The sequence below is a fragment of the Seriola lalandi genome, unplaced genomic scaffold (assembly GCF_002814215.2).
Source record: "Seriola lalandi dorsalis isolate HSWRI2012SDOR001 ecotype SW California unplaced genomic scaffold, Sedor1 jcf7180002054671, whole genome shotgun sequence".
In the NCBI taxonomy this organism is placed as follows: Eukaryota; Metazoa; Chordata; class Actinopteri; order Carangiformes; family Carangidae; genus Seriola; species Seriola lalandi.
In genome coordinates, this window is record NW_019525224.1 from 575,725 (window position 1) to 603,126 (window position 27,402).

Here is a 27,402-nt window from a genome sequence, read left to right on the forward strand (position 1 = left end):
CACACACACACACACACACACACACACACGTACACAAGCATGCACAGACAAGTGCACACACACACACACACACACACACACACACACACACACACACATCAGCGAGCTTGCGATGCCAGGCTAACACACAATATGTATCATGAGAACAATCCAGTGAGGTGTGGAGTGTGAAGTGGGAGACTCATCAGTCTGGCAGTAGATTCCAGTGCAGAGATACCGATGCAGGACTGGCTGTTCCAGCTGCCAATACAGCAGCACAATGCTAAAAATCCCCCAAAAAAGGCTAAAATTGGTTTGATGGCACTTGGAGGTAAATCATTTGGTCTGCATGATACATATACAACACAAAATGTTTTGATTCTAAGCTGAAAAAATCTACACTGACTTTGGTTTTCTCCATGTTTTGGCACTTAGCTTCTCCTGTGACTATTTGTTGCCATTGCAGGGGGGTTTATTAAAAAGCCTGTGGAAGCAGCCGGGTTCAGCCCAGCTTGACCCGTGTGTCTTGGCTGTACAACAACACCTGGAGCAGGATAGCCACGTCAATCAGGATCTGGACTGAACCGCATACCCAGAACTGAGCCGGACTTTCGTTCATCACAAAGTAGGTGGTCTTGAAGACGTCACCCGCCGTCCACAGCAACACCATCTTCACACTAGACAAAAGAGACACAGAGACAGTGTGAGTAAAGACAGTGACAAGTTTTCTCCTAAAGGAAGATTTGGCTTTCTGGCAAAGAGTTTATAGAGAAGCTCTATATTGTCTTCATCACTTTTCTCATGCTATTCCTCTCTTGTGCTGTTCCCTCTTTCCACTCCTATCCCACTGTTGTCATCTCGATTCATTTACTACCCTGTTTCTTCAGCTCTTACCCTTCACAGTCTCTTCCCTCACTCGTCCACCTACTGCCTGCTCACTCTCTTGTTCTCTGGAGAGTGAAGTCCCATAGGTATGAATGTAATATGAGTTTATTCTTTTTATTAGAGCTGACTGGGCGTGGGGATGGAGCAGGACCATCAGTCATCAATAAGACATAATGTAAGGGTCGGACAGGTGTGAGGGAGAAAGGAAAGGAGAGAGACAGAGACAAAGAAGTAGCAGAGGACAGCATTTATCTAGCATGTAGAGATAGGGCTAAGACAACTGAGAGAGAGAGAGAGGCCCCTGTGAGATAGATTTGGATGATGAGTGCATATGGGGGTAGAGGCAGGCTAATGACTATGGGGACAGCAGTCCTGTACTATCCTTGGGCTCTCCTTGCAGAGCCACGTCAAACTCCCAACTCTGCCCTGGGTTCCCTTCAGGCGTCGATGAGGAACCAAAACATTAGAGGCAAACAATCCTGCCCTGGCATGGAAATAAGACCATTATAGACCAAATCTAGTGACTGCATGTGGTGTGGAATTGTAATTAACAACCCGGACTGTTGCAGGCTGCAAAAACAGGCGGTGCGGGACAGCTACCATGTGTGTATTGATTGAAGCTGAATTCACAGCTGTTAGGATGCATGGGACTGTCAGGCTGCACATCTGCACACTTTCAGATCCAATCACTTCTGCACTCATGCACTCATAGGTTCAGTCATGAACTGCTACAGAACAGACTCATGATCACTGTAAGTGAAGCTGTCAGATTCAGTGAGTCAAACTCAAATTAAAATCAAATTTTTATTTTAGTTATATCCTTAGTGCTTTGTACTTACTGTTCAAATTGTAATTACCAAAATAAGAAAATCCCTGCCTTAGTGGGTTTTTGACAGATAATGTCAGCACTGTATTTGATTTGGTACAGTATCTATGAGTGGGTCACATTCCAATGGACATGCAGGCAGTTAACCACCGGACACTCTTAGCTGTGTATTATCCCAGCTGTGATTTGACTCAGTGATTTGAATCAAGGGGCAACACAGAGAGATCACAGAGCTGAGCTCACAGAACTACTCAACACCACTGGATCCACGAAAGAAAGACAACATGGAGTGTGCAAAGACTCAGCAGGCATTGAAAAAAACATACAAAAAGTGATGTCGAGTGGAAATTAGAACTAATGACAGCAACCAAGGCCAATGAGTTACAGTGGAGCTTTCAGGTTGTAAATTTCAGTCAACTGCTGCCTTGAGAAACAACGACCGAGAGGCTTGTTTCAAACTACAATGTCAAAGAAATGTTTTTACCTGCTTCTGAAAAGTGGAAAGAATTATGCTGCAGTGTCATTATAGTTTATATTTCCTGGCACAAAAAGTGACGAGAATTCAGATTTGAGTTCAACTGTAACAACAAAAAAAAAGTTTGTAATTTTTGAAAGGAGAAATAACACATTCTTTACACATTTCTTCACATTCTCATTACTGTTATCTTTGTCAAAGGCCTTTGTTCAGCGAAAGCTAAGTACTGGCTTTAAACTGATAGAGTATTTCACTCCAAAGCGAGAACAGGTCTAATCTGAATATGAGATAAAAAATGCAACAGTACAGAGCCAATCTGCTTCAGTCAACACACAGCTTCCTGCTTCTTCCCTCTTTGGTCCAGCTGACACTCCCAGCTCTAATTTAACCACCTCAGGCGTTAGTAAGAATAAGGCTATTTCCACCTCTCCCCAAGGCTGACCAAGGAGCGCTGGTTTAGAGCACATCTGAGTCTCACTGATGGGTTCTGCTCCCCTAACAATTTAAACTTTCAGGGTAAACTCTCCAGGGTTTGATTGAACTGCTCCATAAATAAATGCGCTGAAGAATTTAAAATCATCATGCTTTTACTTCTCTCTCTCTCTCTCTCTCTCTCTCTAAGCTGCTGGTTCTCCTCTGGGGAAATACTTTTTTTGTTCCACTGAAGTTTTTGTTTTACCTCAGAGAGCACCCTTCACTGAACTTCAGATTTCATGTCCCATCTCTCGCCTCATCTTTTCCTTTCACTGCACCACTTTCTTCTTTTCTCCTGCTCAACTGCCATCATTACTTTTATTGCTCCTGTCACTGCCTTTACTGGGCTCCTCTTTTGACAATAAAAGTGGATAAAGTTATAGTGACTTTTATCAGCACCTACTTTGAACCTTGACAAAGTCAAATAATAAAGTTGCATTTTACAGCATAGTAAGCTGGTTAGAACGAATCGTCCAAAAAGTACTTGTGAAGAGGTCAAATTACATTTAGAATAATGGAATTTTTTTTTAATTCAAGCTACCATTTGAAAATTGGAAAAATTCCATATTTGATCACTAATTTTAAATAAAAAGATTCAGCGTTTAAGTGCACCACACTATGCCTACTGCTCTGGGGAGTATGAATGCACTGTCTGTCTGACTCATATATGCAAACTATGAAACCCTTTTCTCCTCACTTACTCGAAATGGAGAAGAGCAGAGAGCCGTGCTAAAGCAATAAACATGACACCAAACCAACTATTTTGCATTCCTCACCATAGATGGAAATGATAAAGGAAACTAATGTTTGCCAATGCTTTACCTTGTAAAATACAACTCCACAGGAACATTAGCTTGTCACTGCTTGAGGGCAGTGGTGGGTGAAGTACTCAGATCCATTACTTAAGTAAAGGTAGCAACACCACAGCGTAAAAACACCCCATTACAGTAGAAGTACATAAACATAACCAGCACAACGTACTGAAAGTATTAAACATAAATGTATTTATTATGAAATATGGCCTCCTTTCAAAGTGTAAAAGGACATGTTTGATGAGAGGTCTAAAACTCCACAGGGAGCCTTTAATGGTAATAATTGGGAATTTTCCAACCTCATTCTATTCAATATATTCTGCCATGCTTGAGGTTTTTTTATTTAATGCCAGTAGGATTGGAGAGCACAGTTACCAGAGAAGACAAAATAAAACATTCCAACAATCTTTTCAAAAATAAAATGGTCACCTTGACTTTTTGAACAAAACAACTCTTGTGAGAGAAGTTGAATGAATGTAGCCATGTCCTCTGTCCTATTAAAATATCTTAATCAGATTTTTGTGGTTTATTTATGAATATGAGTATGAGTATAGGTGCAGGATGAAATCACTGAATAATAATGAAGAGGAAGAAGAAAAAGAAGAAAAAGTAGACTACACCTATGAGAGACTTTTTTTTTTTTTGCTTTTTCTAAAAATCTCACCCCTTGCACCTTTAAATTCACGCTTGATTTATCCTCTGTACTTCTCTGGAGCCCTCCAACCTTGAAGAATTTTATTCTTCACCCTCCTCTCTGCCTCTGTCTGTCTTTGCTACCCTCTATGCCTATCTTTCCCTCCCTGCCTTCACCCTCCTTCACCCTCCCAAATTCTCCGCCCCCTGCTTTGGCTAATTTCTTTGCTCAAGAGACGTCAAACATCATTAACGAGGATGAGTCATTTTCAATGTAATTAAGGAGGGCGGGTCATATGTACAAAAGCAGTCTCTACAGCGGTGCAGAGGAATGGGCACAAAACTACCAGTTTGAGGTCATTTATTCATGGGGCAGGCACACACACACACACACACACACACACACACACACACACACACACACACACACACTCATACACATATTTCCCACAGACTGTTTGTCATGCTAGTCTCATTTAGCTCCATCTGGCAGAGATAGCATTAATCGTGACTTGTGGCCCGGTTGACAGGTGATGAAAGACACACAGAACAAACAACTGAACTTGGTCTTGAGTGAAGCTTTGAGTGTCCACAGGGGGAAGGAGTGATTATGGTATTGATTAAGAATGCTGACTGACCGACTACCTCTGTCTCTCTCTCTCTCACTCACTCACACACACACACACACACACACACACACACATATCCATCAACAAGCAATTTGCTTTTATTTGCACAAAAACACACAGAAATGCGAAATGAGAGAAACAGAAAATGCAAAACATGAAATTTTGCATTTGCTTCACACTCTCACCAGAGCATTCACACACATATACACAAACAAACAAACACACTGATGCACACACATGCACTCACTTTGACTCAGTGCCGCTCAGCTTGGACACATCTCTCATTGATTACTTCTGACCTGACACCTTCATCTGAACTAAGTGGCAGGAGATGAGAGAGGAAAGGGTGAAATGGTGAAGTAGGTACTTCAAGGATGGAGAGACGGAAAGATGGGAGCATGGAGATGAATGAGGGAGGGTGAAAGTAAAAGGAAAATGACAAGAGATGGATGACAATGTGGCTGGGGCGGGGAGGAGGGGGGAAATATAGAGAGGGGTCAGAAACGAAGCCACCCTGATAGTTGGAGAGTGACAGGACAGCAGAGAGCAATGGAGAAAGCGAGAGTGGGGTTTGATTGCTTGGTGTGATGGCTGTGCCGTATGTGGGCCAGGCAGTAATTGTGCTGTGTATTGAACGACTGCTGTCATGCCAGCTATTAGCTCTTCTAAGCGGCTGGAGTGGACAAGTGGAACACAACTACAGGAAAGGAAGGGCTGAGTGACATTTAGAAAGAGAGACAGAGGGAGTGAGAGAGAGAGAATGAGAGAATTAAAAGGACATGAATGTGGTGTTTGCAATTTACTGATTTCACGTCCCATATACTTTTGAAAAGTTGCCTGATAAATTTTAAATGCCACTTTGTGAAACTTACTTTTAAAGTCACTGTTAAGTATGACTTCTTAAATCCTTATCCTGTTAAAAAGAATCTAAAGAATCAAAAGTTATACTGTGTTTTTGTAGCAGACTTTTTATGTCCTATCCCCAGACATTATCATGTCTCAATCGACATAATCTTGTTGCTGGACAATTTCAGAAGTCGTGCAGAATTTCTAAGTGATTGTAGCAGCTTTCAAATTAATCTAATGGCATGAGTTCTTGTTTGCACAAAAAGAAAACAATCACAGTGAAAATCGATGCACTTTATATGTTACTTGCAGCTCATTTAGTCGAGGGGGCACTTTATGTCTAACAGTGTTATTCCTGATACTACCACCAGACTGCACCAAAGTTAAAAGTACAATTTCTTACAACTTGGGTTTGATTTTTATAGCTACAGCCATCAGCCATCAAAGTTATTGCTAAGATCTCGGAAAAAGGTGATATGACTTAAAATACTGTAGGTCAGATGGGACAAAAAACATGAGTTTTAGACGAGACAGGTTGTAAGCAGCCAATAGTTTAGTGAGATGAGTGAAACTGAGTGCATCGATCGCTAATGCCGGTAATAATCCATCATTGCACAGGAAAACTGTGAGTGTGCACAACCCTGCCAAGTACAGTGGCTCCAATTTGAACCAGGAAGTAAAGTTTTCTACAGACGTTAGGGTCACTATTTTGTCATCTGTCTTTCTTTTCTGTTCTAAATAAATCTGACTAACCACGGGTTTTGTTTACTACCTGACCTCCACAAAATGCTAAATTCATCAGGCTGGAACCAATTACCACTGACATTGGGCTGAGAGGCGGAGACATAAGTGTCGCCAGTCTATCACAGGGCAGACACTAAATTCACACCTATGGGCAGTTCAGAGTTGCCAATTAACCTCACCTGCATGTCTTTGAACTGTGGGAGGAAGCCGTAGTACCTGGAGGAAACCTATGCAGGCGACGGGAGAACATGCAAACCGGTTGGCCCCAGCTGGCCGGCAGGTTCGAACCAACCACTACAACACCATGCCACCAATGACTAAAAGTAATAACTGAAATAATCACAAGTTGTAGCCAAGGACTGGTCACACCCATAGATCTTCATATTTAAATTCCAGTCAAGATCCGTAGGTTTTCTGAAGTAACTAAATACCTCAATCTGTGATGCCTGTGCAAAATGGTGCACCAGACACAAAGCAGTTTCCATTTGATGTATTGGTGTAGCAATAAAACACTTGTAACAAAAGGGATTAGAGATTAGATCAGAACAGGTACTTGATTTGGTTCCCTCTATTCTATGTCCACTTCACATCTTTTGGCTTCTCTGCAAATTGCCCAGTGCCCTCACTTCCCTAACTCCATCCATCTGCAGGTTTATTTGTACACCAATCTGTCTCTCTTTTTGTTCTCATTCCTCACGCCCTCCACTACTCTGTTTCTCTTTCTCCATTACCTCTCTCCCCCCTTCAACCTGCTCCTAAATCTTCATCTGCAGTCCTCCTCCCTCCTCTTGCCTCTACTCTTGTCAGATGCTGTCTCGTTATCTTCTTGTCCCAGGCTGCTGCCTTTCACCTTGTCCACTGCCCAAGGGACCACTGGATGGCTGGATGGATGGATGGATGGATGGATGGATGGATGGATGGATGGATGGATGGATACTGGCCATCTCAGGGCTGAAAGATTCTTGCAGGCACAGCACAGACTGATATCATGCTGCATTTGTATCTATGTATGTAAATTTTATGACTGCAGTCCAGAATACAGAATCAAATGTGAACATGATGGTGAAGTCAATGACAAAACTGTCATGCAATTTTAATAGAAACAATAGAAACTATAAAACTGAACTCATTGGAATGAGCCACGTTTCCATTTAGGCCTGATAAACACTGGATGCACTGTTTTTTTGGCTTAACAGTAACAAGTTGTTCTCTGTATCTCACCAGGCACTGCACACTTTCCACAACTGTTGTGGAAATAAATAGGCAGCTGATCACAAATTAAAACCAGTGTAGGCTTTAAGTTTCAAGTGGGGAGTCACACTTTGTATAAGAGACTTAAAGAGTCTCCAGAGGAAAGTTAGACAGTCCTCGCAATTGCTTGATAATACTAATACAAAGCCCTACAGGAAGAGACACACTCGAGCAGCTGGGGATGATGCTTAAAGCCTCAAAGAGCTTCAATCACCTCTTCCATCTCTTTTTCAGCACAAGCTCGCGTATATGCATTGGCATGATGTCTGTGTCCATGCATGCTCGTTTATGTGTGCGCCCACACATGAGGGTGTGTGTGAGGTGATTTAGCAGCAGCAGGGCTGTAGCTCTCCCTGAGGGGGCCAGATAGAGAGACGAAAATCAAAGGGTCCAGGGAGAGAGAAGCCGTGCTGCTCTTAACCCACTAACTATGAATTATGCATGTTGATCGATCGCACACAGGCTAACACCGAAAAGTTCCCAACCTGCCAGAAAAAGATGGATTCTACTTCACAAAACGAAGTGGTGGGGAGGTGAGGAGAAGGAGAATCACATAGAGTTTGCCTAAGGATATTTTAGATATTTTTTTAGAGAATGTAAACAAGCCAGAATAGATGAGCTGGCCTGTAAGGTGATGGCTATTTCAGTATTTTCATTACATCTATAGTCTTATGTAATCGATGGTCTATTTGTCATAGCTGTGCTTCTTAACTAACTACAATTACCGCCTTGCAGTTGTATGCCTCCACCAACCAGTCAAATTGCAGGAAATATGGTCACAATCTCCCCATCTGTTGCTGAGTTACAGTGATGAATAATGACCAGAAGAAGCGTTTTTACAGAACATTATGAATTTGTGAGTTAAGGCTAAAAAACATGTTTTGCGAGTTCACAGTGACCTTGACCTTTGACCACAAAAATCTAATCAGTTCATCCTTGAGTCCGAGTAAACGGTCGGACAACCCGAAACATAATGCCTCTGCCCAGCACGGAATCAAACAAATCCCCATGAAATATGTGATTAAGCAAAGAATCTCTTATTTTTTCAGATAAATGGAAAAAACTGAAGTAATCCGTAAACTTGAGTTGGCTCACATGATCACACACATTACACAAAAGAGCAACAAGGGACTGAACATCATACTGTCTCTAAATTAGCTGCTGTTTAGTCAGTACGTTGATTCAATTACCTCTGTAATTTCCTTCAGCAACTGGGACAATCTAGTGATGTTGGCACAATTTGTCTATAGTACAGACGTATTTAGAGGCTGAAGAAGACCTTGTACTTTTAGATTTAGTACCAGAGCTCTGTAGGTCAAGACCACCTTAGGTCAAACAGGTTCCTCTAGAACATACACTCACTGAGAACTTTATTACAACACCAGTACAACTGCTTATTCATGCAATCCAATCCAATTAGCCAATCAGGTGGCAGCAGTGCAGTGCATGAAATCCTGCAGATACAGGTCAGGAGCGTCAGTCAATCTTCATATCAAATATCAGAATGAGGAAAAAAATGTGATCTCAGCAACTGGCTGGTTTGAGTATTTCTAAGCGGCAGTTCTGCAGATGGAAACACCTCATTGATGAGAGATGTTGGAGGAGAATGGCCAAACTGGTTGGAGCTGACGGAAAAGTTACAGGAACCACCAGATAACCACTCTTTACAGAAAAGCATCTCAGAATGCACAACATGTTGAACCGTTACCATCTTCTAATGGCTACTTCCAGCATGATAATGCATCATGTCACAAAGCAAAAGACATCTCAAACTGCTTTCATGAACCTGACAGTGAGTTCAGTTTACATCAGTGGCCTCCCCATTCACCTGATATGAATCCAGCAGAACACCTTAAGGATGTTGTAGAACATGAACCTGTAGCTGACAAATCTGTAGAAATGATGTGATGCAATTATGTCAACATGGACCAGAATCTTAAAGGAGTGTTTCCAACATCTTGTGAAATCTACGCCACAAAGAACTGAGGCTGTTTTAAGAGTATAAGGAGGCCCTACTCAGTATCAGTGTTGTGTGAGTGTATAAAATGTGTAGTTTTTGTTTGCACCTTGATCTAGATCTGCATTAAAATACTCAAATCAAGAGACAATCATAGAAGAAAGGTGCCAGTTTCATACAAGCAAGTGCAGGATTTCATTAGAAAACAGTGAAAATACTCAAAAATACTCTCTGTCTTAAAGTATTAGGGATTCCTTACATGATTTGTACTTGAACATGGGGCTCATGTTTCTTTTACAAAAACTTCTTGAACTTGAAACATCAGTAACACCGCTCGCAGCAAACTCAGTATCTCTGCTCGCAGCAAACTCGCCCGCTGATTACTTCCTGGAAAATACATCAACACTACAGAGGACAGTATTATATATTTTCCTCTCTTGTTTTTCTTCTGCCTTTAGTCCAAAACTAACCCTGATACAACACAAGGATATTATAAAGTATATAAGGGGAATCATGCTGTCCTGACTTCAGGAGATCTTCTGTGTTATTTCACTTGATTTCTTTCCCGAAGACCCTCATCCCCCACTCTCCAGCTCTGGCTCACTGGGAAATGTCTTTTTTTGATTTTATGATGATTGATTTTTGACTGTGGGTTATAGGGGTCTTTTTTTTTTTACCTCAACAGTAAGGTTCTCCTCCACCATTGTGATAGCAACAAGACTGTAGTAGAAAAGGTGCTATTGCCCACTGAGATAGGGTCAAGGAAGAGGAGCCAGGCCAAGTCTGAAAAAAATTCAGCTTTTTCACCGTTGCGCCAGTGTGTAAGTTTATAAAGAAAGTAATGGGGATGGTTGTTACCAGTGTGTTTTGGGACTTCAGCAGCTTAGTTTTGTTTCGAACTGTACAATGTGGTCTTGACATTTAAAATGAGCCCATTGCTATTAGCTGTTGAGAAAAAAAAATATGCATTGCACAGGAAGAATTCCTTGCACAGATTTATTTCCAATCGCACTGATCATTTGAATGATGCTTTACTTACATTACTTGTTTACTCCCCAAATAATTAATCCAGAAATTTATTCACAGTACAGTCACAAGACTATAGACAGCAAAAACACCCCAAATTGCTTTTCTCCAAATCCAAAACATGTACTGTAGAAATGGAGAAATAAAGAAAATGTGACGCCTCAAAACACTATCTCCATGGCTTGTCTTGCCCCTGGACAGACAGGACTGTAATTTAACAGTGAGAGCACCTGAAAAGACTTTCAATACAATGGCTATGATCATGTAAATATACCCTAGCAAATACTACTGTATTATACTGTATGTGGTTTGTTTATACATTATACTATGCAAACACCAAATGCACGCACACTCCTGGTATTGAAGCACTGCAGGAAAGCACTACCTTTAATACGTTCAAAATATGGCTGCAACTAAGGATCATTTATATATTAAATTTCATTTGAAGTTAAAGTACTGTTATAGTTAAGGTAGCCTAAATAAAGTGTAATACATTTCTGCTTTAATAAAGTTAAATAAAGTACTGTCATAATGAAATTAATAAAATCGGAACCACTGGTGCTTTTATTCTGAAGCAAGCAGATTGTCAGACAACAACAGTAAGCAGCTAGCAGAAGGTCAAACTGCTATCGGTCAGCATCTGTTCAACATGAGGATTTATTCAACAAACAGCTTTCTGTTTCACACCAGGCTAACCTGCAACTGTTAGCTGATCGCTATGCACTTGCTCAGTGTAAATAATAAAATAAATATTGATTCAAGAATCAGTGTGATTAAAAAAATAATTTAAACAAAGTAAGAAAACAACACTTAAGTGAGTCAATTATTTCTCCTAGCCCTAAATATAATATATACCTAAACTAGAGTTATGAGAAATACAAAGTTTCTACAAACATCTGATTCTAAGTCGAAGCAATAAATGGTGTTCAGAAATAAAGTCCTAGGGCACCTTGGACCAGTTCTGCATCGCTCCTCACAACACTGTCAGCTAAAGAGGCCAAAAGAAGTCCTTCAACTGAGGTTTGAATCGGTGGCTCCTTCATGGATGATATTAATCGTCAAGGTTTGGAGCTTTTGTAGTCAGTGCAAGCTAAGGTTAGTGGCTCAGTAAGTTTTTTGTACAGAAACATAACATAGTGGGAGAGCACAACTGTCTATTTGATGGTGCATAATCACAGAAATATCTTTAATCATATCTTCTTCCACCATATGATGCCATAAAAAACTACACTTCTACAAAACTGCACTTGTACCATCTATGCAGCAACTGTCCTCACACTCGCCTTCAAGATGTGGCTCACAAAGTGCTTAGAGGTCATCACAGTGTCTGAATCATATGCTCCAGGGCCAGACTGTAAAGGTACCGGCTATTTGTCTGAAATAGCCTTGATGTAATGGCCGTCTCAAGAGAAACGAGAAACCACCATTAGACTGCCAATGAGGGGACATGTAATGGGACAACCATTACCGCTTCAAGGGTGCTACCCAGGACTGAGAGTGAGAAATAAGCTGTTAGTTGTGAAGGTGTGGGAGAGAAAGCATGACAAAGAGAGGCAATAGGAGCTGAATATGCAAATATATACAAACATGTTTATGTATACAGTATATTCTATTCTTTTTGTTGAGCTCCAGTGCAGTAGGAAATTTGACTTCTCTTGTTAAATTCATGACAATTAAGATCAGTAAATTAAATTGAGAGAGACAGAGAAAAAGAAAAGCAGATGAACTGTCTACAGAAAACTAACAGATTAGTATCCCTTGAGACAGGGAGCAGTGCTGCATTTGTCCGAATACTTATGTGTTAGTGTGACAGACAGACGTCTCCCGTCAGTGTCCCCTCCACTGTCATTGAGTGACATTGTAATGGTCGGGCGCTATTGTGCAGAGCTGGGAGAGGAGAACAGGAGAGGAGGCAAAATAGATAATGTTTAATGAGAGGGAAGAGAAAAACAGGCGGGCTCCCCAGGCAGCCGAGCAGAGAGCGCTGAGCAATCAGTCACACACGCAAACACCACACATTGTTGTTTATATAAACAAGTCGCAACTTTACCGTTCAATTGTGGCTCCCACTTGAGTAATGAGTGCTTTCAAATGTCAAGTGGGTGACAGCATCACTCAGCGACCAAATCGTGTCAAGTTAAACCTGGTATCTCCATAAAGCCAGTACATAATAACGAGGACCAGCTTGATGCTCTGAATGAACAGCATGTGATACTCTGACTTTTGCAAAGTTTTTGAAATAATATGAGGTCACAGAAATAAAAATAAAATAGTAAAATCATGTAGTAATGAAGGTTTCTTTCATACCTGTAATGTAGTTCACTGGGTCAACACCAAAGACATTCTTGTCTGTTTTATGTTAGTGACTGTCATCCTTCATTATCAGTGCGTGATTATCATTAGTTTCTTTTAATCCTTTTATTTATTCAGGGACATTTCACTGAAAGTAATGCTCTCCTTTGGAAGAATGCCTTGATGACACTCATCACAACTGGAGGTTATCCAGGTCAACCACAGTCTAGTCTGATGGCCACTGAGGAGCTCCACACGACCATCTGGGATGTAGTGACCCTTGAGTCTTCAGTGGTGGTAACCGGGGACAAGCTGAGGTCTTTCACTTCACCCACCTGATGTTATCCTGCCAGACCATGGGTCAAACTGGCAACCTTCCTTTCACAAGCCCGGATCTCTAACCTTATATGCCCTAACTAATGACAGGGAATGTAAACAGGAAAAAAAAGGTACGACTATAGTAGGAGAGCTGCTTTGTGATCGCCCTGTTTCACTTATATTTAATGAGCCAAAATACATAGAGGACATAAGCTCAACACACCACTGTTATAACCATTTTTCTCATGATGCATCAGGGAAAAATTCCCCCACGTTTTGACCTGCAGGTGTGTTACCATCGCCACCAAATGATTTTTAGCAATTATGATAATTATATAGATTTTTACATAATTTACATTACAGTTCCCACGGGCAGCATCTACTGGTACTCAGGCTTTTGAGTTCATGCTAAAATCACACAGTATAGTTGGCCCAATTCATTTTCACACTTCAAACCAAACGCACAACAGTCAATTTGGAACAGATTGAGACCCACCTTTTCAAGCGGCCTCAGCCTGGTTGTTTGCTCTATGCCAGAATCCAAATGACAGCAATTACAGCAGTCTAAATGAATTGTGCCAAATGGCAAACCAACCAGTCTGTTTGAACTGCACCAAACACTTTCCATTTCTATCACATCCTTCTTTTCCTTTGTTTTTCTACAACTAATCCATACTTGTTGTTCCACCCTGTTATATTGTATCTTTCCATCACTGCCATGTCCCCACCTCAATTTCCCTTGAGTAGCAACATGTGTGTGAATGTGTGCTAACACACGTGCACACAGGCTAAGTGTCAATAGTGACCAAGCAACGTAATTACACCTACAGTAGTGCAAACGTGCCTCTGTGTGTGTGCATGTCTCTATCTCTCTAACTCTTTCAGCTTTTCCACAACATGTATCTGTTTGATTTGGGCGACCTTGAAAACGTGAGCGTTCCTTAATGAAACAGATCCATACACTCACCATCACACCTCAGTAATAGGACTCACGGGAATCTGACTGTGAACAACAAGTAACTGTTTCACATGGGATAACATGAGAGGAGGGAAGTAACTACATGCTGCCATCATTTCTGGAAAACAGTTTGTTCCGGCTTAAGTGAACAAATGGGAGAATCATTAAATGCACATGACGAGGGTCAGAAGTTCTGGTAGATATGCAGGAACAGAAGTGCTGAATGTGCTGTTTTCCTGCCAGCAGGGTCATTCGTTCAATTAAGCCGCCGCGATCAATAGTGAGGTTAGAAAACATTCATGCTGAAATTAAAGCATTTTCTGGTTCTCAATTAGTCTTGTGAAATACTTTCTAACATCTGTGTTTGTTTTTTTGTGACTGATATAACAGTATCATATTACTATGCAGGAACTTTGCCACAGATCTGAGGTAAGCAAACTGATGTTCTTAATTTATTCATCAGTCATCTGAGAAACCTAATGCAGTGTTATTGCGTGTTTAATCTTTGCCATGATATTCACTCTGAGCTGAATGGACGCTTAAAGGAAGTGCAAGCCCAGATGTAGGCCTACACCCCGAGGACACTTTATGTGAAATGGGGCATACTACTAAGAAAGAACATCTTGCCATTCAAACAGTACATCAGCATCTTACAGCACACTACTGCTTTATTTGAATACTTAGATATATATGTTTATCTATCCCTTGTGCTTATGGATACATGTGCAATATGAGGTAAAATATTCACAGACTGAATTTTCCTCTGCAAATCTTTCAGTGAAAAAGTTACTGTGACAGTACTGAGTGACAGCTAATCCAGAGAAAACATGGGGACTTGAGGAAGAATGATAGATATACAGTGACCTCTGCACAATGTGGAGAATATATACAGCAGATGACAGCTCTGTCACTTGTCTGCCGTGAGAAGGATCAGCTCTCAAGGGAAAAACCTCTCAGCTCCTCTTCTCACTGTTACTCCACAAGTGTACACTGTTTCTATGCTGTTCCCATACTTTGGGGAGTCAACAAAAAAACAAATACAGTATAGAGAAGTAGGACAGAACAACATTGCCAAATACACACATAGGAAGGATAAACAAGCTGCGCAGGAATACTTGAAAGAGAATAAGTGAGCGATGTGTCTGTACGATAAATTCTAGTCCCAACAAGTAGCTCTGATAATGAGTCAGTCTATGCAATATACTGCAGCAGCAGATGCTCCTCAGCCTGTCTCATCTGTGTAAAACACGTTGTGAAACAATGGTAGTTGTGTCCTATAGAGAAAAAATGTCATATTTAGTTTCGTCTCTCTGGGCTTTTGTAGAGATGAGTGACAAGCAGAGCATGTAACTATGTAAGTACAAATACACACACACACACACACACACACACACACACACACACACACACACACACACACACACACACACACACTATAAGAATGGTTTTTGCACTGATGACAGACAAGACACATAATGAGGAAATAATGATCATAATTAGTATGAGGTTCTGTGCCATTAGGGGCGTAATTGATCTCACAGTCTTCTACCTGAGAGGCTAATCAGTATACACACTGACCTTTTCATAACGTGCTATAATCAACAGGAAAAGGCTTTATAATGCAAGCTAAGCTTGTTTGTCCCGCTCCTTCACCCTCTACTCCCTCTGTCCACTGAAGGTGACCTTGAATTTATCATAGATAAAATCTAAACCTCAGGAATTACCTTAAAATGTAGCATGAACTCATTCTATCAATAACAGTTCTTGGGGGATATCTGTTGATTCTTTTAACAGATTTTAGAGGGCAGATAAGTTGTACTATAACAGTATTATCATCACCTTCATCACCTTTTTTATGCCATTTGTGCAGTTTGAACTTCAGTGTTAAACACAGGTAAGTTAGAAAACTGTTTAAAACTCAGCCTCAAGGTTTGTCCAATCTTTGACTAACTGTTTCTTATGTAGCTTTTAATCATTATAAATGACCTTATTAGCACATTTTGTTCACCAGAATTTAAATTCCTTTCACACCCTGGACATTGAGGTTAATTAGAGTACACTGCATGAGGTTAGAGAACTGTGGGTTTGAGAAGTCCTAGGAACCTTTATGCCAGTGTGAGTACAGTGAGGTATGAGCTTTCTGTAAAGCTCTGTTTGACCTCAGGGCGTGTAGTACCTCATGCCTTTGGTGGAGTGGTTGTGGAAGTTTTGCAGTAGCTGTGGGAGGCCCAGCATGGCCTCAAACATCACGGCCAAGGAGCCCAGCATCTCTACAAACACAGCAGAGTCCAGCAGCAGCAGGGTGACCACTGCACACAGCACGGTGAAGCCGAAACAGAAGAGCAGGTAGTCCTCGAACGCACTCCACTTCCAGAAGTAGCGAAAGTCCAAGTCTGGAGAGGAGCAAATGAAGAGAAAAAAAAATTTTAATTAAAAATTTAATATTTAAACCCAGTACAAATGTACTCAGCAAATGTACACTGATCAGACAAAGTGTTCGAGGAAAGTAAGAGTCGGGAACTGTGTATATGTGTCTGTGTTTGTGGTGCTGAAAAGTGAGGAGCTTCTTACAGTATGTGCAGCTGGAAACAGAAGCGCAATAATGACAGACAGAGATTGAAAATGTCGAAGGCATTATATAGCGGAACAAGAAGGCAGGAGGAAAGAGGAAGAATGAGTGTTTCATTAAAGGATGCATAGAAATTCTGCAAAGACAGCACTCCTCAATCAATACTGTGCAAATGCATAGGTGAATGGAACAAAGATAAATGAGGCACTCAGAGGCTTTTACATTTCTATTACTTTGGAATAACCTGGCCTTTGGCGGGACCAGGTTATACATTTAGAAAGTTTATTACCTTTGGTTTAAAACAACCCTTTTTGTCACATGCTGCGTTTACAATTCACTGATAAATACAAAGACCACGCTGTCTAAAGCTGATGTTGCTTCTCTAAAACATCTTTTCAACTTGAATGGAAGAGATGATTGTGAATTAGAACCAAACAAACATTTAAATAGTCACAGTGTTCCCAGCAAGGAGGCTGTTTCAGGAGCTGCAAAAGAAAGTTTGTGAGAGGAAACATTAGGCATACTACATCAACATTCCCGTCACCATCAGCCATCTCCTCAATGGACCATAATGTGAAATGATCAATGATCTCTCATTGCTTATGTATGATCATGGCGCTGTGGAAACCAGCTGACATCAGCTAAATGGGATTGATGGCTAAATAAGAGCACATTAGAAAAAGGCAGCAAATCTGCATACTGAAAAGCTGGAACAAGAGAATCTTTGGCATTTTTGGTGGAAAATTATTTAATCATTTTCATTGTGTCAACTTATCCTTTCAGCAGAAATTAGTTTTAGGTCAGAACTTGGATTTGGGATAAATATGATCATTTAAAGAGGTGATTAAGAGGTGTACAATAAATATAATATATAATAAACAATTAAAAGATAACTGAGAATTAATCAATGACAATTTTGAGAATGAATTAAAAAGTATTGCTGTTTATAGCCTCTTAAATGTTTGGATATGCTTGCTTTTCTAAGTGTTTTAGTGCTGTCAAAAAGGCTGTCATCGGCTTTGATGTAATATTTTATAAACTAACTGATTCATCAATTAAAAAATGAGTAGTTTAAATCATCATAAAAACATTAGGGATTAAGAGGGCGGTCTATTTTGGCAGATGGAGTCTGCGTTTCGGATAAGGTTAATAAGTGGTTGATTCACAGTTTGTTTGTGAATCTACTTCTTTCATGGTCAATGATTTTCTTAAATGCTATGGTAATACACAAGGGATTCTGTGTCACTTTTTTGTACTTGCAAGAGAGGTAAAAATTCAGAATTATTTCCATTTTTGAGTAGACTGAAACTGCGATGGACCAATGAGTAACAAGGTATATGGAAAAAACCAGTATGTATTCCTATGCACTTTTTCTGGTCAGTACCACTCATTCTCTTTTAGTGAGAGAGGGAAGTTCTCCGACTAAACAGGGCTATTACATTATCCATTACTATCATCTCATATAATGTACATATATGGTCACACAACATATTCCATAAAGCACACATACACAAATCCCCACACACCCCCATCACAAGGCTGGGATGTCTCCCATTCCACTCCAGTGAGCTGCATCTGCTGCTGCGTCCTGGGACAAACAGAGTGAGACATCTTGCAGCGAGTGCGGCGTGGCATGTTTGTGGCAAACAGTGAACGTGATTAATGGCTTTATTACTGAGAGCCACAAAAGATACATCGCCCACAGCTGACGACAGACGTGCAAGGTGGGAGAGGACAGAGACGTGACACGACACACAGACACACACACACACACATAATGCTTCTCAGCTTACTCACACATATGACATGACAAATATCGATTCTGGGCATGACTTATGTCTGTCCTCACAAACTATGTCACTGATAGAAGCCAAAAAGCTGGAGACAGACAGTCTGGCACTCTTTACCTCTTATTCACAAGTCTCTCTTCACTCATGATGCCCTGTTACTTCAGCACGACACCGTCAAATCTAAAGTCATTGCAACCACCAGCGGCTGGCAGAGGGAGACAGGAGAAGCTTAGAGGCCGCCTGTTATCAGCAACATAAAAAGCCTTTCTTTTGAATGAGGCCAACGTGGTGAAGTATAAACATGCTGACAGCAGCAACAATGAGTAGTGGTATTTCAAAACTACTGTCAACTTTTCAGTGTATAAAACCTCCCACTGAGCCTCTAACATTTTCATCTCTTGATTTTTAATTCAGTTTCCCCTCCGTCCCTCCTGCTTATCTGCAGCACACAGACACAGACAGACAGACACACACACACACACACACACACACACACACCAAAAACACTTTTCTCTTGTCCTCTTACTAAGCAATCCAATCTATTTTCATGCATAAAGCAACACACCCACCTCCCTTTCTCTCATCCCCATTCCTCCTCTCTCTCTATGCCATTTCATCTCTCAGTTATAAAGCCTCGTATGTTTACCTGCATAATCAAATTGCCTGGAAGAGTATAATGAAGAGAGAAAGCTATGCATCATTCATGCAGTCATCTCTTGTATTTGTCCTCCTCTAATACCTTGCATCATCCTCAACTTGCTCTCCCTGATCATCTCACTTCTTTCTTTTCGCCCACCTTGCTGACTAAAGGTGTCTTTTCATATGAACTCAGGACCATGTCTACAGAATCAGGTCTGGACATAATCTGGAGCAGCGCTTTCACACATGTAGCACACCACAGAAGACTGTCGCTGTCAGATGTGGTCTCACCTACTGGAAATACTCCGTTTGGTTAGATTGTGCAGGAGGCAGGATAGAAACGTCATCAATGCACCCAACTCGTTCAATGTGTATTCTCCAGACAATGACTTGCTCTGTTCACACAGACACCCAATAGGACATTACACAGGCTTCGTACTAGGAAGCTGGCAGGGAAAAGTCAATTTAATGTCCAGTCCAAATGATTTGGACAGTTGTGTTCACGCATACAGCTCCTCCGGGTAATGTCTACATAAGTTCAGAGTTACAGTGCATGTGTGACAGCACTATAAAAAAAAAAAACATGTCGCCACTTCACACTCACACACACACATCCACAGAATCACATACACACACCTCCTTTGTGGCTGCTGTTCTGTCACCACAGGACATCACAGGTGGCCTGGCCTTTTCCAAACAGCATGGTCCTGTCTGCTGAGTGTCGAGGCCAGGGCCCCACTTCAAAGACCGCAGAGACTCGGGAGTGCCAGGAGGAGGAGTGGTACTCTTTCTTCACACAGACTCTTTGTTTACACAAAGCCCATTGAAGATCAAACAATTCAATTACTAAAACTGAAGAGGGAGCAGCCCCGAGGATGTCAATACCTGTATATGAAGTTACTCTAGGATGACGTGCAGTTGCTCAGGGAGGATAACTCAATCAATTTGTGTATGTGCATGTCTGTAGTTGTGAAAGCCTCAGCGGCCCTATCTAGGGTATAGCATTGTCAAGACTTAGTTTCAGCACCGTTAGACCTTAACAGCGGTCTCACACAAGCTGCACAGAGGAGGGAGAGGATGATTACAGATGGAAGGAGGGATGGAGAGTGAGTCAGAAACAGAGGGAGAGTAGCCTTGAGTCAGTCAAGTAGATATATGGAGGCTAAACTCACTGCACTTCCCATCAGGCTGAGCAGAGAGAACACAGTACAGAGGTGAGAGTAGAGACCCCGAGACAGAGACAAGCATAGACACTGACAGCTAGAGAGCTTTGAGATATGCTGACTCATCACTATCAGTCTGTGAGCAGAACGACTACACTCTGCAGAGCCTGCTTGGTGTATTTTAAGATGTGTGAAAGTTGCTGTTTGACATTTTTTTGGCTCACTTGTCTCATCTGAGGATAGGTGCGGCATTTTGAAGGACATGCACGACGTAATGGACTTTTCAGTTTATTGAAATGGATAAAAATCCCATTTTTTTCAGTTTGTCCACAGATGGCTGACAACACAAGTGACTGACAGCTTTACCTTATCCTGACCAGACCCAAAAATTAGCCAAAGGCCATCTTACAGCATCTGTGAGCTGAACCTGTAGACCGCCTCTGCTTTTTCAGTACACAAGCACAACATGCAGCAGTGGCACACCGGAAAAATCTTCTAATATCTTCCTGACAAGCTTTAATAGGGACATGACAGGCACGCTGCAATCATGTGGACAGACAGAAAGTCGCTGAACCATTCTGAACTCTCACTGTCCTACAGATTGAACAGATTGTTTCTGCAGCAGAGACATAACTTGGTTCACTGGCCAAACAGGTTGAAGTGAAGACAGACAGGAAAGGGTCCAAGCTCTCTGTGTGTCTCCCTTTTTCTCTGTCAGCTCTTACAAGAGCTTCTAAAATAATGTCCACTCTATAAGTTACACAAGGAATGTAACACACACACACACACACACACACACACACACAAAAGAGCAAATTGCCTCCCGAGTGGATTTACTGTCTTGAACTGGTACCCGCCATGGTCCGCTAAAGCCCTGAATGAGTGAGTGGGTGAATGAATGAGTGAGTGGGTGAATGAATGAGTGAGTGAGTGAGTGAGTGAGTGAGTGAGTGAGTGAGTGAGTGAGTGAGTGAGTGAGTGAGTGAGTGAGTGAGTGAGTGAGTGAATGGGTTACACCACAGGTCGGCCGAGTGTTGGACTTCTCCCAGTGGCTGTCGCTCTTTCAAAATGATTTTTTTTCTATAACATCAACACTGGATCCACAACAGTTTTTATTATCAGACTCCTTTATTGACTTTTATCAAAAAAAAGTACCCTCTGCATCCACGCTGTTCAGTGAGCAGCAGTTTGTTACCCAGGTGGAGACTGTGCAGGGTGTGAGAGAGAAAATATGAAAGATATTCTGTTGCTTTTAACTTTCTCTGTGTGATCATTTTAAAAATAAATATAGCCAAAATCACACCACAGCAGTTGTCTTAAATGTATGTGTATGGTGACTTTGTCAGATGATGCTGTGGTTGTAAAACCAGGATTTTAGCAGTGCAGCAGCAGCTTGGAAATGGCTTGGAAATTACTCCTGGTTGTCATGTAGTCTTAATGAGCTGTTTCAGTTACTATTTCATACTTATTCTGTTGTCTGACAACAGAAAAAGAAAAACAAGCTTTATTGGAAATTCGGCTGTATTAAAATCATTTATATATGAGCATAGAGAGTAGGACTGTCAAATATGAGTAATGCTGACAGAGCATTTAATCTTCTTATTCCCGCAGCTCCTCAGAAACTTTGCAAAGACCATATCGATCACAAAATCTTACCCAAACTTTGTTTTAGCAATCAGGTATTTATGAAACTTGGATATCAGTGTGACAGCATAGAAAATCCACACGTTGATTAGTCAATACAAACATAAACTGGTCAGATGCTTCAATGTCAGAAGTGACAACCCTGGCACTGTGTGGAGAATGTACAGCTCAGGTCCAGTCATGCTTTACAGGGGTTATTTGTGGTAACGATTTCTATTTCTGCCCAAATTCACATCTCCCTCCTGTAAACTTTTGAGCCGCGTTCCTGAGAGCTTTCCCGACTGAGTTCAGTCAGCAGCTATTGTCTGCAATCACACAAAAAGGGAACCCCACCACAATGCTCTTAATTGGCCTCTTAAGCTGCCAAAAAAAAGCTTCAAGCAAACATGTTCTCATTGAGAGTAGTCAAGGCACAGAAAAATTCACAAAGGTCTTAAACTAATTAATGGCCAATTTACTTTTTCATTGCTAACGGCTTCGCTGTGTGTGTTTCCCATAGGGGAAAAGGGAGCATCGTAATGTTCTATACATGCATTGTGTATTTGACACTGGATTTGTTTCTGTTGCATTATCTTTTCAGCTTACATTTTTAATACAGTTTTGGATTTGCTTCACTGACCAATTAGCCCTAAGTACATCATCTAATTTTATCTTGTATAATAAATTAACAAAATAAATTCAGCTGTAACAGAGGGTCACATTGTTTCTATGGTCCTCGACAGCACTGCAGTGGTCGTTATGACCTGTTTGGTCAGATCTGCCAAAACAAAAAAAAGTCTGCCTGCATCTTCTGATGAATATCTATTCACAGGGAGAACTAGCACGTTCATTTGCATAATACTTTGTGTATTACAAAAGTCATTCAAGCAGAAACATTCAAGTAATACATTCAGAAGTCAATAGTCTACAGTTGCTGTTTTGAATGCCTAATGGGGAGGCAATATGTGCCTTTTATTAGAGGTTCCTATTAGCACCTACTAAGAATGTGCTATAAGTTACAAGGCTATAAGATGAAATGAATGGTGATATTAGGACAGTTAGCTTAGCACATGCCACTACCTCTAAGATGTCTCAACAACTGCTACCAAATTGAGCCAGTTAGCTCAATATGCCATTATAATTTAAGAGGGAAAGAAAAATTGATTTTATGCATGTTCTGCAGCAAATAATGTTTGTCAGGAACACTTTTTCCTCAGAGTTTCTGCTGCAGTAGCACTTCTCACATTGGGCAGCTTTGACCTTGCTTGCGAATTGTAACCGTGTTTTTCTACCACTGATTGCTTCCTCACTGAGTGTATGTGTGTGTTCTTTCTAGCCTCCTGACCTAGACGAGGGTTAACTAATGAGCTCTATTGGCATTAACAACCCACTACAACAATTCTGTGACCACTTGACCTCTCTTATGTGCTAATGGATCTCCACATTCATACCCATTTCTCAAAGTCAGGATATACTGTACACTCCTTCAGTGACATGGACTGAACCTTCACATTATACACATTACATCTAATCTACCTTTTAATATTTATTTATGCTCCAGCTCCTCTGTCCACTTTCATCCCTAAAGTCTCTGCCTGCTGTCTGCAGCTCGGGAGATGAATGAGTGTGAGTCAGGCGGGCTCTGGTATGCCACGTTCCCCCCCCAAAAAAGACTACTACTATACTCCAGATATATAAAACGCTAGTACCTGGCAATATTCTGTGCAGGTTACTCCATGTGTAGCAGCTACTGTATAATGCCATGTATGTGGCGAGGTGCTTAATTTTATTTGAATAATATTTTGGTATTGGAAAAGCATTCTAAACATACCAAAGTAATGATTTATAGGCTATATTGCCCTGCTCTAGGCTTATGTAAATGTCATCATAATTGATTTCTTTAGTCTCTCTTTCATTTTTGTCTTCCACATTCTACTAGAGATCTTCACAGGTCCCTTGGACCTAAGTCGCCCAAGCCCAAGGTGCATAATTTAAAGCTACAATATCCAAGTTCTGGAAATCAAGCTAGACTCACCAGGGTGAGACTCTAAAATTTCAGAGGGGAATATATCTGTTCTGCTGCCAGACTGTTCAATGAAACCGAGTCACAGAAAATTTTGATAGCACCTCTCCACATTAAGATATGTTTTGGAGCATAAAAAAATATTAGAAAGAGGCTACACGCCGTGGCTATAATTTTAAAAACATAGATCTGATTTGCAAGTGTAGTCTGAAAGAGTGGCAGTACATGTCTTTTTTCCCTACACTTCATACTTCACACTTGCCATCTCACCTCAAAACATTTAGTCCTCTAGCACCAGGTCTCTGGACCCTCGTGGTTCTCACTGACTAGGAGCAGAGGGGGTCTTGGTCTCTGCATCTTTTAACATTGAATTCTCACTTGCCATCGTTCTTATAACTCTTTCCATTCTCCCTCTCAACCTTTTCAGTCACAGTACCTTCTCCCAGTCTACCCCACCGTCGTCTTCTGCATCTTTGCAGTACTGTAAGATCCATTAAGCATACAGAATAAGAGATAAAAAAAAAACCCTTCAAAGGAATTGTCCTTCACTTGTCCTGATAGCAGCTAGAAGCCTCTGTATCTTGCCTTGCATGCCAGCTAAACCCGTAAATATCTCAACTCTTTTCAAGATCACATGAGATTGGGTGTGTCTGCAGGTGGTTTGGCCTTAAGAAACTTCAGCGTTCTCTGTTTGAAGTTCATCACTTGTTTAGGATTTGCTGTCTGCAGCAAAATGAAAGTTTGACGTTGTTTCAAAGAAAGCACTGTTCTTTTCGTTTCATGTCTTTTTCAAAGGTTATCTAACGTGATGAGTGAGCGGATATGTTTTCCTACTATGGGTGTTAGCTGTTACTAATCCCAAACACTGAGGCTATTTTCGTCTCTGCAATCAATGGCATAACAGACTCTTAATCATTGTTCTAGCCAGTTTCTCAAATCATTCTTAACTATTCTTAATTAATCATTTTGTTTTCAGAAACTTTAAATACACCCACTGCCTGATCTGACTTTCATTTCCACCATCAGGAGATTCAGATGAGGCAAAACATCCTTGGCCTCACTTTTATTTTTTCCTTTGCAGGCTAGCGCTTCCAGTCAGCGTTCAAGCAGCTCATGCTGTCAGACTACACCGAGCTGGGGTTGTGAATGCTTGTTTGATAACAGAACATCAGGGCAAGGAGCTGACACTGAGCTGACAGTGAACAGGAAACTCTGTCTTTTTAGACGGTTCTTATGCTCATAATTGTAACTACATACAATGCAGTCCCTAAGTATATGATCCGTGACATGTTTTCTATTGTTCTGGCTCTACTCCAGCATACTGGATTAGAAATGAAACAATAACTATGAGACTGAAGTGCTGGGTTTCATCTTATACAGTGTTTGATGTTCCCATCCATACTGGGTTAACATTGGTGTACTCATATTGGTTTTATTACAGTCTTGTAATTTTAGCAAGACAATTTGGCAATTTGGCAGTGTGCCAAGACATCGTAAATACAATGTTTACCCATTCCTGCTTTTTATTTAATGTCCATGTGATACTCTGTTGCAGCATGAATCATAGTATGCATGTGGGTGCATGTGGGAATAATAATAATAGTTAGTTAGATGAACTTGCCTTGTTTTTGACACCCCAAAATGCTACAGAACAGGACATTAATTTGGCAGGTTTCTATTTGCTTGGAATTTTCAGTTTGTTGTTGTTTGTAGTTTACACACACACATTTAAAGTCAAATTATTTCAGATTAAGGCATTAAATTCCAAAGTCAAATGACACTTACACAACAGGTGTGAACTACTCATATATCTTGTTCTTACCTAAGAGGAAAAATGTGTGAAAAAACTGGGGAATGCAACAAGTTTTCTTCACTCACTCGTATGTGGCACTAAAGAATAAAGCTGTTGCAACTGTTATAACTTAATATTTTAATAAAGTAACACTACATTTGCTTGACTGCATGTTTGTGTCAACTCTGATTATAGCAGACATAAAAAGGTTCTGAAAAGCTGATGTGCAGGTGTAGTGGATCAAGGAGCTGTGTGTCTCATGGATGATAACTGGACTGCAGGGGGGGGGTGAAGCCAAAGCGCTGAGCTGCAGTGACCTTGGCGCTAAAGATGAAGGAGTGAATGGAACAGAGGAGGTGAACCATCACTGAAACACTCTACTCCTCTGCACACATGCTGGGAGAGCATGTCAGAGACAGAGGGGGAAGAGATCAAATTAACTACACTTCTGCTCTCTTGTTCTTTTGCTCTTTCTCAACTCTCTCTGTCTCGCTCATACACTCGGCGACACGGGAAGACACACAAATACATGTCAGTGACGTGGGTCTGCAGTACAGTGCTTAATGATCTACATATAGACAAAGGAACACAGACTCTGTTTTGTCTTTGTCTGTCTCTTTCCTTTCTATTTAGCACATGCGCACACATGCGCGCACACACACACACACACACACACACACACACACACACACACACACACACACACACACAATCAAAGTTAAACCTGGCTATGTTTGAAGGTGATCTGGTCCAATAATAATCAGCTGTTGACCAGATGGAAGAGTCGGGAGGTCCAGATAAGGACGCAGCATCATGGGGAGCCAAAAAGGTCCAAATTATTTATTAGGAAAGGGCAGACACAATATCAGTGGCAGGGTTTCATCCTATAGAGATAAGCAGGTGTAAATCCAAGATAATGTGACTGGAAAACAAAGTCACGCTGGGAAACAACACTATTATTAGCTACAGATTTACATTGTCTATGTCAAAGGCTTTCCCAATCAAACAACATGACCTTCACAGCAGAAATGATAGTTTGTGATGTGGCATGTCTGTATACAGTATACCATAAGTTGTTTTGTGAGGCTATTTCCTTTAGGGCATAACATCAACATGTATTTTCAACTTAGAATTAAACAACTGAATACAGCCTGAGTACCCGACATGCACGTTTGATATACACTACATACAGCTTCAGTGCAGTTTATATTAGCAGAATTTTAGGGTGATGTCTGCCCAGGGCTTCTGTAAATAACATTAATTATTGTAATTATTGGGAACATGGTGACATTTCCTAATGTTATGGATATAATAGAACATATTTTTTTATACTTATTAGTATTCACAGTGTAACATCTACCATGCATCTACAATTTATATTAGTGTGTTCATAAATACAATATGACATGTTTGGATGAGAGGGCGCTGAACTTCCACAGAAAAAGGGTGAAATATATGACACAATATGAGATTTAACAGCTAGAAATGTTAAGGAAACCCCATTGTAAATTTGTATTAATTACACATGAATAAACATGAGGTGCCACAGTTGCTTGGAAATTTAGGAATTTGTAGAACAATGTGGTTAATGCTGTAAATCCTTAGTTTTCTGCTTGGTCTCAGTACTGGAGATGGGCTCTGAGTCTGTCTCTATCACAGGAAAAACCGTGCCTACATGAATTACAAGTGATTGTTATC

The 27,402-nt window shown here is 40.8% G+C and overlaps 1 protein-coding gene across 3 annotated transcripts in view; it reads right to left on the reverse strand.

The window, feature by feature from the left end:
- Positions 1-18: 18 nt before the first annotated feature.
- LOC111666064 (solute carrier family 66 member 2) overlaps positions 19-27,402 on the reverse strand; it is a 44,986-nt gene continuing 17,602 nt past the window's right edge. For all 3 annotated transcript variants that reach the window (XM_087177963.1, XM_023421266.2, XM_023421267.2), the window contains exons 4-5: positions 16,282-16,498; positions 19-656 (exon numbers count right to left, since the gene is read on the reverse strand). In XM_087177963.1, the coding sequence (XP_087034089.1) occupies positions 482-656; positions 16,282-16,498 (392 nt within the window). In that variant the 3' untranslated portion in view covers positions 19-481. The remainder of the gene's footprint in view (positions 657-16,281; positions 16,499-27,402) is intronic.